The sequence below is a fragment of the Brassica napus genome, chromosome C4 (genome assembly GCF_020379485.1).
Source record: "Brassica napus cultivar Da-Ae chromosome C4, Da-Ae, whole genome shotgun sequence".
NCBI lineage: Eukaryota > Viridiplantae > Streptophyta > Magnoliopsida > Brassicales > Brassicaceae > Brassica > Brassica napus.
In genome coordinates, this window is record NC_063447.1 from 5,363,363 (window position 1) to 5,376,629 (window position 13,267).

At 36.2% G+C, this 13,267-nt stretch overlaps 1 protein-coding gene across 1 annotated transcript; it reads left to right on the forward strand.

The window, feature by feature from the left end:
• Positions 1-1,019: 1,019 nt before the first annotated feature.
• On the forward strand, positions 1,020-8,851 carry LOC106452406. The gene is made up of 6 exons (XM_022703008.2): positions 1,020-2,575; positions 2,702-2,778; positions 2,858-2,894; positions 3,014-3,116; positions 3,204-3,478; positions 8,149-8,851. The coding sequence occupies exons 1-6, from the start codon at positions 2,266-2,268 to the stop codon at positions 8,568-8,570; spliced, it is 1,224 nt and encodes a 407-aa protein (XP_022558729.2). The 5' UTR covers positions 1,020-2,265; the 3' UTR covers positions 8,571-8,851.
• The last annotated feature ends 4,416 nt before the right edge of the window (positions 8,852-13,267 follow it).

Sequence of the window (13,267 nt, forward strand, 5' to 3'; positions counted from 1 at the left end):
TGAGTAAGATTCTATATACGTTTGCTACACTACACGAAGACTTTTGTCAACGCTTACATGTTTGTGTGTGTGTGTGTATATATATTGATTCATATATGTGTCGAGGAAAATGAATTAGTGTAAATCAAAGAAAAAAAGAATTAGTGGAGTAGTCAGTTTTCAACGGTTTATAACTTTATATTAAAGCCGTATCTAATATTCCTAAGCATTTTGTATTTGTTGGGCTGTATAGATTGCTCATGGGTTGTCTGAGGATGGAAGTAGCTAGGATTGTATAGGGTAGATACGAAGAGCGTCATTCTAACGTAAATAACTATTGCAAATACTATAAAACCTAAATACGACAATCTAAATTCTTAACTAACAACGACGACGAAAAATGCAATTACGGCTGGGCATCGGGCTCCCAAAAAGACTTTGAAAAAAGAAGCAAATGTCAAATACCTAATTTATTTGACAAATGACTTCGACAATATGTATATATATTTTTTTGCCATTCATGAATTTTGACACATTACTTGCATTTGATTTACAATTCTGTGATACGGGCCGGAAAATTCATGTGATTTATCAGCTTAAACTATGATGTTATATATCCTCTTTTTGTTCAAAGATGTTATATATCCTAATAATAATAAAAATGGGTTATATATGGAAAAGAGAGATGTACCTTTTGTATGTATAGAGAGAGACAGAGACGCATGTGTAGATAACTATACATAATATGAAATAGTAAGAGTAGTGGAGATGGAGACAAATCCGTGATTGTCGTTGGTGATAGAAACAAGTAGCAATATTTTCTTCTCGTGTCTCTCAGTGAAGACAGCCCAGCCCAGCCAAGCACCTTTAAACCTCTCTCTCTCTCTCTCTTCTCAGAGAGAGAGATCTCTCTGAGAGAGAGATCTCGAGAGTCTCTCTCTCTCTCTCTCTATCTCTCTCTCTCTCTCTCTCTCTCTCTCTCTCTCTCTCTCTCTCTCTCTCTCTCTCTCTCTCTCTCTCTCTCTCTCTCTCTCTCTCTCTCTCTCTCTCTCTCTCTCTCTCTCTCTCTCTCTCTCTCTCTCTCTCTCTCTCTCTCTCTAACACACAAAAAAAAAATATGCTTTTTGGTTTCTTCTTTTTCTGTTTCACAGCTTTGGCTTTGAAGTCACGAGCCCATCCCCTAACCTTTCCCTTTTATTTATTTGTTTGCTTTTCTAGTCAATTTAATTTATGAGTTGTAAGTTGTAACACGATGAAAGAAGTTTCATTTATCTAGCTAATGTGTATGCCTCATTAATGTTGCTTTCTTCCTATATTGCAAAAGCTAGTTCGAATTGAACAAGAAGACGACGTGTTAAATCAAAAGAATACATAGATCACTCGGTTATGGTAGATAGAATTCTAATAATAAAAATCATAGATCACCCAAATACTCAATGGCAATTGGTTCACTCACAGCGTACGTCATCTTAAACCACATTTGATTCACTCAAATGGGTATTACCAACAGGGTTGATATCTATTTCAGGAAAAACAATTGAATGCCATAACAATGAAAACAGTAATATATCTTTAGATAAATTCTGTCTACACCTCTTGAGCTTCTTTTCACTTCCCTATCACGAGACTTAAAAATTGAAGGAATTAAGTTAATAAGTATAATTCTTAAGTTTTATTTTTAAATATTCGTGTATATGACTGGAGTGTACAGTTACTAATCTTTTTTAGAAGTAAAAAGACCATTTGTTTTTTTTGTCTTGAGGTGTAAATCTAGATCTATATTTGCCTAAGATGTACTCCCTCCGTTTTTTAATATAAGTCGTTTTAGAGAAATTTTTATGTTCCAAATTATATGACGTTTTCGGTTTTCTATGTAAAATTTATTAACACTTAATGTTATATAACCAATGATAATATATCTTCTATTTTATTATTGGTTGATTTGTGGTTAGGTAAATATTTAATGATGTTTTTGTTTAGAAAATATAAAAATTTTAATCTGAAAATTATATGTTAAAATAGAATTTAGAATATCCGCTGCCCTCATATACATATTATTCAATATATAGTAGAGTTAGAGGACAGAGAGGGAAAAGGAATGATGGATACAAGCATCCAAAAAGTCATACATACAAACCTTCAAAAGTCTTCACCTTAAATTCCGAACACATATATGTGTTAGTGTGTGATCTTTGATTGAACTTTGTCCAGAGACTCAAAGATAGACCAAAAAGGTTCAGACCCCAAAACAAATACAAGAAAACAGCCAAAAAGCTAGAGACCAAGATGAGATCAAGCAGCCAAAGTTCTGAAAACTCCAAGACTTGTCCATCTAACAATTTCAAAGCAACTACCAAGAAAGAAGACAACAAAGATGATGAGAACAAGGATGAAGAAGCGAGATCAGTAGATCAGAGCCCATCGAACAATAGCTATGTAGAAGAGAGTGGGAGTCACCATCATAATAAAGATCAGATCAAGAAAAATGGTGGATCTGTGAGGCCGTACAACCGCTCAAAGACTCCAAGGCTGAGATGGACACCTGAGCTCCATCTCCGCTTCCTTCAAGCTGTGGAGAAATTGGGTGGACCAGATAGTTGAGTTTCTGTTATATATATGAATCAATATTCAAAATCATTACATATATGAAATCTAGAATTTATTTATAGGGTTTTCTTGTTGATATTTATTCGGTTTTCTTTGAATGATTTTGTTGTAGCAGGAGCAACACCGAAGCTTGTTCTTCAATTGATGAACGTCAAGGGGCTATGTATTGCTCATGTTAAGAGCCATCTTCAGGTTTTGCAAACATACACTATCTTTATTATTTAGATTTTTTTCCTAAAACTCATTTTCCACCTTCATTATTTGTTCTTAGATGTACAGAAGCAAGAAGACTGATGACCCAAATCAAGGTAATTACTTATTTTAGGTTATGGTTTAATTTAGGGCTTCTTGAATTTGATTCTAAACTCTTATAAATGAATTAGACAGTATGTTTATTTCTTCATATTTCATTTTCTTATTATTTCAGGAAATCAAGGATTTTCGTTTGAACACGGAGCTGGTTACACTTACAACCTTGGCCAACTTCCAATGCTACAAAGTTTTGACCAAAGGCCTTCTACTAGTTTAGGGTATTTACAAAATCTTTAGCTTATTAATTTTCTACTTGTATAAATATATTAAAATTCATTGTGTATAACTTGGCATGTCATCAATAGATACGGTGGCGGTTCATGGACGGACCATAGACGCCAGGTCTACCGTAGCCCTTGGAGAGGCTTAACAGCACGAGACAGTACAAGAACAAGACCCACACTGTTTAGCTCACAGTCTGGCGAGAGATTTCGTGAAGTTAGTAATAGTATTCTTGATGATACGAATAAAACTATTTCGTTTCGAATCAATTCTCATGAAGCTGCTAGAGCGAGCAATGGAGTAGGTGAATCAGTTCCAAGTATTCATAGAAGCTTTCTTGAAGGTATGAAAACGTTAAGTATATAGAAACACAAACACACTAACAAGAAGTCCTTCTCTTATTAATCAATCACAAACTCACAAATCACAATTTATGCTTTCTCAAATCACAAGAGATGTAATAACATATTCATCTCTATTTATAAGACTAGATAACTCCTAATCCTATTAGCATAACAATCTTTCCTTTTTTCCTAATCCTATACAAAACATATCTCAATTAGGATTAGGATAGCTTGTGTCTTAAGCTATTGTCAAGCTTAATCCAACATTCTCCCCCTTAAGCTTGATTCCATCTTCACTCACCACATGAACTCCCATAAGGCTTCTGATTTCCTTGAATCGAATTCTACTAAGAGCTTTTGTAAGTATGTCAGCTCTTTGTTCAGTTCCCGGAACATGTTCAACTTCAATCTGCTCATTCTCTACACATTCTCGGATGAAATGAAACCTCCGATGTATGTGCTTACTACGACCATGAAACACTGGATTCCTAGTAAGCGAGATAGCAGACTTGTTATCAACCCTCACGGTCACTTTCTTGCACATATCTCCCACGATTTCTCCCAAGAGTTCCTGGAGCCATATTGCTTGTTTCGCAGCCTCTGTTGCTGCCATGAATTCAGCTTCACAAGAAGATAACGCCACAATCTCTTGCTTTTGAGAGCACCAAGTAATAGGACTTTGATCAAGGTAAAACACATGCCCTGTTGTACTCTTGCCATCATCCTCATCAACATTGTGTGAGCTATCACTAAAGCCAATCAACTCACGTGTAACCGACCGTGTATACCTGAGCCCGAGGTTGGTTGTTCCGCGCAAGTATCTGAGTACTTGCTTTAAGGCAACGCCATGAGAAACCTTAGGCTCTTGCATGTATCTACTAAGAACTCCCACACTGAATGAGAGATCCGGTCGAGTATGTAATAGATACCTAAGACACCCTATGCTTCTTCTAAACTCTCTTTCATCAATCCCTTTCTCTTGCATTGATTTTGACAGCCGTATATTGACTTCCATGGGTACGTGCACGAGATTGCAGTTTGTCATACCAGTTTCTTCAAGAATTTTCCGAGCATATCTATCTTGAGACAGCACTACTCCTCCATCATACTGCAATACTTCGATGCCTAGATAATAAGTCAATCTTCCTAGATCGCTCATCTCGAACTTGCTAGCCATCTCTTTCTTGAATTCAACCGTTAATGCCAAAGAAGAGCCGGTGACAAGTAAGTCATCAACGTATACACATACCATAAGCACGCCTTTTTTATCCTCTCTTTTATACAATGAGGGTTCCTTAGAGCATCTAGTGAAACTAAACTCTTGAAGAATCCGGTTGAGTTTGATGTTCCATGCTCTAGGAGCCTGTCTAAGACCATAGAGAGCTTTCTTAAGCTTGTACACTTTATCTTCTTTTCCTTTGATCTCAAATCCTTCAGGTTGACTTACATAGACCTCTTCTTTTAGTTCTCCATGTAAGAATGCCGTTTTTACATCCAAGTGATGGATCTCCCAACCATATGAGGCTGCAAGAGCGATTACTAGTCTGATTGTTTTGATCCGAGCTACAGGTGCAAAGACCTCGTCATAATCAATACCATGCCTTTGTACGTAGCCTTTTGCTACCAACCTCGCCTTGTACTTACTGATACTACCATCTGCATTCCTCTTTATTTTGAAAACCCACTTCAAACCAATAGCCTTGAAACCCTTTGGTAGATCAACGAGTAGCCAAGTGTTGTTTTTCTCGATGGAGAATATCTCATCCCTACACGCTTCAACCCAAACTTCAAGTGTCTTTGCTTCATTAAAATCCCAAGGCTCATTATTTATGACCATTAGGAGTTTCTCACATTCTTCTTCTGCCAGAAGGATATAATCCTCTAGATACGATGGCTTAGATGTTGTTCTGCTTGATCGCCTTACCTCGGGTTGTGTTGTTTCTTCTTCCTCTTCGATTTCAATGGTATCATCTTCCTCATTCTCACTGTCATCCCTATTTTCTCCACCTGTAGCGACGTTCTCTTGACTGCTTCCAGTGTCTGTAAGCGGTAATAATTCTATCTCTAACGTGCTGGAGCTCTTTGTCTTAGCCGTGTCCCAGTTCCATTGCTTTTCTTCAGTAAACAATACGTCGCGGCTCACAATGATCTTATTGCTTGAAGCGTCTAGTAACCTGTAGGCTTTAGAGCCTGGTTCGGTTCCTAGATGTACCAAAGCTTTCGACCGGTCATCGAGTTTCTTTCGTCCAGCGGTTTCAGTTCGAGCGTAACAGACACAACCAAAGACCTTGAGATGGCTAAGATTAGGTCGTTTTCCTCTCAATGCCTCGTATGGGGTCTGTCCGACAAGAGATCTGGTTGCAATCCTATTGATCAAATAGGTTGAATGCCTTACAGCTTCTCCCCATAGCTCATTGGGCACGCTCATATGTTTCAACAAGCTTCTAGTCATCTCAAAGAGTGTACGGTTTCGACGCTCCACGACTCCATTCTGCTGTGGTGAGTATGGTGCAGTCGTGTGTCTGTTAATTCCATTCTTGTTGCAGTAGTCTTTGAATTCATGTGATGTGAACTCGCCTCCTCTGTCCGTACGAAACGTTTTCACCGTTGTTTTTGTTTCTTGTTCTGCAAGGTTCCTAAACACTTTGAACTTTTCAAACGCTTCGCTCTTTTCCTTAAGTAGAATGGTCCACATATAACGTGTATAGTCATCTATCAATACGAACACATATCTTTTCATTCCTGGCGTGGAAGGAGTGATCGGCCCACATAAGTCTCCATGAACAAGCTCAAGCGGTTGTGTTGCTCTGAACGAGGTTGCTTGGGGAAACGGTTGTCGCGTTTGTTTTCCGAGAAGACAAGAGACACACGTTTCTTTCTCAACATCTATTCGCGGAATGCCTACGACCAACTCTTTATGTATCATCATCTTCATTGTCTCAGTTGCAACATGACCTAACCGTGCATGCCACTTAGATGATTCGGTAGGTACTGATGTGAGAAGACACTGGATTGCATCGGCTTGTAAGGTTACTTTGTATAAACGGTTCCTCGATCGAGTGGTTTTGATCATTAAGGCTCCGGTTTTGTCAAAGAGCATAAGGATATCATCCTTCATCCTTACTTCACACCCAACTTCAGTGGCTTGTCCTAAGCTGACGATATTGCTTCTCAATCCTGGTATGTAGTAGACGTTATTCAAGATTTTCTTCTCACCTCCTTTCAAGACAAAGCGAATTGATCCTTTTCCCTTTATGTCAATACGAGAATCATCCCCAAACCGGACCTTTCCTGTAATGCCTTCATCAAGTTTAAAGAAGAACAAGCGATTTCCACTCATGTGATTGCTTGCCCCATTGTCAAGATACCACAGATTCTCCATTCCTTCTTCTACTGCAAAGTTAGTTAGCTTTACCTTCTCCTCATTGAGATATACCACTTCATTCATCATAAGCTCATCAGCTTCTTGTGTATCTACTTCTTTCTTCTCATCGGTTTCTTGCAGCTTGAGCAACTTGTCGGGACAATTACTTGCGTAATGTCCCTGTTTATCACACGCAAAACAAGTGATGTGGTTCATATCACGGTTTTGTCCTTGTCTATATGCCTCTCTCTGAGCGTAGAAACCTCCATTGCGACCTCGACCTCTTCCTCTCCAGGTTCCTCGTCCACCTCTTCCTCGTCCTCCTCGGCCGTACCCATCTTGTTGTGACTCATTGTTGTTAGTGTACAACAACTTGCCATGATCATCGTCTTGGTGTTCCTCTTCATCTTCACATATCCTTTCTTCATATGCCTTTAGTCTGCCCACAATGTCCTCAAAGCTGGTTGCATTAAGGTCTAGAACTTGCTCGAGGGAAGCGACAATATGAATATATTTTTTTCTTGGTAGACTTTTAAGAAACTTCTTGACGATTTTTGATTCTTCAATAATTTCTCCTAATGAGGAAGACTTTGAAGAGATCTCGGAGAGCTTTCCAACGAACACATCAATAGTATCTTCTTCTTTCATCTTAAGTCTATCAAACTCAGCCATTAAGGTTTGCAACCTTGCTTCTCTTACTCTCTCAGCTCCGACATGTCTTGCTTTGATCACGTCCCATACACCTTTTGCTGTATCAAGGTCACCTATTTGTAGTATTAAAGCTTCCGGAACAGATTGAAACAACAAGGCAATAGCCATGTTATTTTTCTCTTCATGTTTGCTTCCCGGATCAATAGTTTCCCACACTTTGTTGACCTTGAGTGCAATTTTCATACGCATTGCCCAAACAACATAGTTGGTAGAAGTCAACATCGGAAGTTTAATGGAGGAAGGTCCATTCTCTTTGGAGTTCGTCGCAGCTTCTTCTTTAACATCAGTCATGGTTGTAGTTGTTTGTAGATTCGATCGTGTGCGTTGGTTTGTTTATATGTTTGGCTCTGATACCAAGTATAGAAACACAAACACACTAACAAGAAGTCCTTCTCTTATTAATCAATCACAAACTCACAAATCACAATTTATGCTTTCTCAAATCACAAGAGATGTAATAACATATTCATCTCTATTTATAAGACTAGATAACTCCTAATCCTATTAGCATAACAATCTTTCCTTTTTTCCTAATCCTATACAAAACATATCTCAATTAGGATTAGGATAGCTTGTGTCTTAAGCTATTGTCAAGCTTAATCCAACAAAGTAAATCATGGGGACAAAGCCTCTCCTCCAATCCTAATTCTTCGACCGCATCAGGGCCACAAGATCATATTGATACCATATTAAGTTCTAATCAAAGGGAAAATCCTAGAGTGGCAGAAGAAACGGAGAATGTTTTGAAAAGGAAAAAGTTGTTACTGTCAGATGATTGCAATAAGTCGGTCCAAGATTTGGATCTAAGCTTGTCCCTTAAGGTACATCGGACTCACAACAACCTTGGAGACTGCTTGATAGAAGATGAAGAAAAAGAACTTGACGATCATGAGGATATCAAGGGTTTGTCTCTTTCATTATCTTCGTCGAGTTCATCAAAACTCGGTCGAGACATTAGGCAAGAAGTTCAAAATGATCCTAAAAAGAGAAAGATTTCGGTCTTGGTAAGTCCCCTTGATCTCACTTTATGAATATATAACAACATATATATACGTATATTCTAAGTGAGATCTTGAGGTACTTGTTGATGGAAGACGGTTCTTTGTTGTTTATCATTCGTTAAATACTTGTGACAAGACCCATAACTAAGGTAATAATAGATACATTTTTAAAACGTTGTTCTGGTCCTTTTTCCCATATAATTTTGTCGAGATGTTAAATGCTTATTTAAATATAAATGTTTGTGATCGAGTTGTGAACAGAGATTCGTTTTATCCTGAATAGTAACCAATAAAAATGATTAGTGAGTCTATATGGTTTTGAGAGTTACAAGACATTGCACGTTGTCTTGGTTGTGTCTTGTTGTGAGACGTTGCAAATGTATGCGTAGTTTCCGCTTTCACTCACTCTCACACAAGTATCCTAAGCCAATATTTTTTCCCCTAGCATGGAGATCTTGTCAGTAAATTTATGCAATAACGTTAAGCCAGTGAAGCTTATATATGCAATCGTATATGCTTGGGTTGATCTCGATAACCTTTTCCTGTCTTATTTGACACAAAAGAAAACTTTTCTTGTCTCTATCTTATCAAATGCTCACTTGCAGGTACCCATGTCAACATCAATTATGTTAAATTACATCGTGTTTTGACATCTAACGGCAAACTAACCGTTGTCAACTTTTCAAAATCAATTCTCAATTTAAGTGATCTTAATATAGTTGTAGATGATTTATCAAATCAAATTGCGCTAGGTATACTTTCAATGGAGGACGATTGTGCTTCGGTGGTGGTGCTCCGGTCATCGTCGATCCCTCCAGCGTCAGTTGCTGGTGTCGAAGACAGGTTCCCTCGTTCTCGGTTGGAGGGCACTCGTCTCTGAGATCTCTACTTTTGATTCATCACGGTTTCTCACCACCAATAAGTAACAGATACATCAAGAGTCGATTTTGGATCTCAACGAGCTCCCTGGCAGTGGTGGTTACTCCCTGCTAGTGGTTTCTCCTTGTAGGTGGGTGCAGGGCTCCTTGTGGCTAGGAGGTGTCGCTGTCAAGCTCATGAGGAGGGCTGAGTTCTTCTTCTCGCCTTAACCAGAGGTGGCGGTCTGGTGAGCTGGTTAGATTGAGCTTCTATGCTCGATTTTTGGTCAGTCTCTGGTTCTCAGAGTCAGTCACTCGTGCGGGTCAATGTGGTCTTAGATTGTTGTAGTCTACCTTCGTCCTCATTCCCGGTGACAGCGAGTGTTGCTAGCATCTCTGCAGTAAGGGTTTAGTGCTTCGGTTCTTGCCCTGTGGTGTTAGCTCCTTTTATCGTGCAGCGTCTGGTGGATGTGGCGGATTATCAACTATTAGTCTCTCCAAATAAGAGCGGTTGTGGACTTGATGTTGAGGTGTTGGTGGTTCCAGTGAGGCGCTTACAGGCTGTTGGAGTATCATGGTGCCTTTGAAATTCAGGAGGGAGGAGCAGAGGTGGCTGTTTGCGGTGATTGATGTATGGGGTTTTCGACAGGCTCTAGTTCGTTGGTTTCGCCGCTTTGGTGCGGCTCCATTGTCGTCTGCTGCAAGCTCCGAGTTCTCGCTAGTGTCTTTGCTCTTTGCAGGTGGTAGGGCTTTGTGGTGAGGTCATTTTATGGAGGCGAGTGCCTGGGCAAGCTAATATTACCGGCTCGTGACTCATGGCTTAACTGGTGCCGTACTATGGAGTTTCTGATCTTGCGTTTTGCGTGCTCTTGGCGACTCTCTCAAGTTTTCTCGAGTGCTCTCTCCTCTGCCTTTTGGTATCGGTTCTCAATCATGTTTTTCATTACTGTATTTTGTTGTTGTGTTAGTAATTTCATTTCGGTGTTTGTATTTTCTGCTACTAGCATCTCTTTGTACCGTCTGTCACAAATTCAGAAAATTGGTAATGCAATCTTAATATGTTTACCGAAAAAAAAAAAATTGCGGTAGGTATGGCTGAGACATTAGAATAATACTTATCATTTGTGATATACTTAACCCCAACTAAAACCATCAATTTTTCTTTCCATTCCACTCTTTTAGCATATTGTTCCTGACAATACCACTCCTTTTATATATTTCTTTTTTTGGTAATCCCACTCCTTTTATATTACAACGGAAGTTCTTTGAATATTTGTTTCTTCTCTCATATGACTGTTTTAAAAAAAAATAAAAGAGAAAGACAAGAAGACAGATGTACTTGCCATAGATATATATGTCTTCACTCTTGATCTCCTCGATAGACAACAAAAATATTTGTTATTCGCATTTTTCTTATCATCTAGGGTCTTGAAAACAATATTCGCGGAGTTTTACTTTTGTTAATTTCATTATGTTCAAATTATTTTTTGTGTTAAGACTTAGGTTATACAATTATTGTTACTCATTATTTATGTGAAATCTTTGTTTATATAAAATATTATGATATTCAATGTCATATTCGTTGTTGATTAAATTTTTATATACGATTGTTTGAATGAAGTAATGTAAATCTTCATTTATATAAGATATATGGAGATTAAATGTCAAAGACACCATTGACTAAATTTCTATATATGATAGTTACAATTGTTTGAATAGAGCAATGTTAGATATTATTTTTTCTAAATTAATTTTTGAAGTATACTTAAATTGATTATGTAATAATGGTTACTTGTACTTTTCTATAATTTCCACACAAAAATATGTGATTCACTCTTTTTATGCATGATTTTTGATAAAATGTGAAAATATCATAAATTATTTTTAATGAAATTTTCTATTTTTTTTTGAAACTTATATATTTTAAATTATAGTATATATTTTATAAAATTATTTATTTTGACAAAATTTTCATCAATCTTAAGTTTTGTGATGCATTGTAACTCAGTAGTTCAAAAACAGTGAGCTATACTTAGAGCATTATGTATAGTAACTCAAACTGTATTGTTTTATTATATTATATACTTTTTCAAACTATTTTTTTCACTTTTTCATTATATATTAATTTTCGGTTATAGTTTTTCATTATTATTTTATTAATTTTCTCAATTTATCTCGGTGACATTAGATAAAATAAAATTCGGTGAGTTAGTAATTTTTATTTCTATTGGCCTCATGAAACGCGAAAAATGATAATGTAAATTGATTTCTCTTTTTTTTGTTCTTATTAATTTGCTCTTTTTATTCATAAAATTTATATATTTTTGGATTATTGTATGTATTTTCAATTAATTTAGATGATGACTAAATTTTAGTTAAATTCAACTTAATTTAACTAAATTTTCATTTTTTTGTTTGTTATATTTTGCATGTTTTTGTTTTCAAATTTATTATGCTTAGGTTCTTGAGAGAAGAATACGGTGAACCTTAGGCCCTAGCAGTCAATTGTTGCTCTCTCAAAGAATAAGTCTGCCATTAACAGACTGGGTTTAGGTTTTGGAGTGGCTGAGAACAAAGAGGGATGAAACTTAAAATCAGATGGATTGAAAGGATTAGGTTTCTAGCTATCGGGCTTGGTTCATTGAACAACAAATGAAGCTCAAAAACCATACGAAGCCCAATTATATCGGAGCAGGCAATTAATGAAATGCAGCGTATTTAGGGAAGAGACACGTGTCGTCTGATAGAGAGCTGACTAATTTAGGTGTCCGCCTACGTGACTTCACCTGGAATAGACAAACTCTACTTTGTAATAATAGATTTGAGAATATTTACATTTTTGTGAGGGAATCAAAAATCTACAAAAGGTTTTTGTTGTTCTGTGTCTACTTGTGTTGTTTGTATCATTTTCTTCCCAATCCTTAATATTTTGGACAGTATATATAAGTCAAATATTTATGTAAGGTGAAAGATCCTTTTGTTGTTAATATTTGACATATCGTAGCATTTTTACAATACATACTAGGATAAGACCCACGCCTTGCGCGGGATTAAGTTATTATTTTTATTATATTTTGAAGAATGAAACAATAGTTTGGCTTCATTTGGATTAGGGGTGTTCAATCCGGATATCGGGTTGGTTTCGGTTTTTTTCGGTATTTCGGTTAGTAAAATATAACTACTATTCTAAATCCATATTTACTTTGACTTTAGTCTTTCACATACTTTTGAAAGATTTCAAGTGGACGACAAAATTGATCAGCCAATCTTGTTGCTTTAAATCATTAGTATTTATATATATATTATTTAGTTTGAATATTTATTAAATAAAAATTCATATGCGTTATATTTTATGATCATTTGTAACTTATTATAACAAAAAAAATAATCTATTGATCATAAAATTTTCAGAGTGGAAATCTTCAAATTTCTAATAATATATAGACGTTTTGAAAAATTCAAAATATAACATATAAGAAAAAATATAAATGTTTTTATTATATATTTAATGTGGTTTTTTAATATCTTTCAATAATATAAAATTAAAAAAAAAGAACTAAGATACCAAAATTGTTATCAAATATTTATTATTCATAATAATTAATTTTCATATATACGTTAATCATATTAGGTAATTTCGTAGCTTCTAATTAAGGAAAGTGCAAAAAAAATTTGGTAGATTATTTATCAATTCGATAGTTAGTTTAATAAAAATATAATGTAAGTTAAGATGAATCAACCTATTTTTCTAAGAATAGTATATTTTATATAGTCATTTATTAAATGAGAATTTATAATCATACAGTTCTATGATCATTCATATCGTTTTATAACTGAATATTTAAATCATCGATAACAAAATTTTCAATG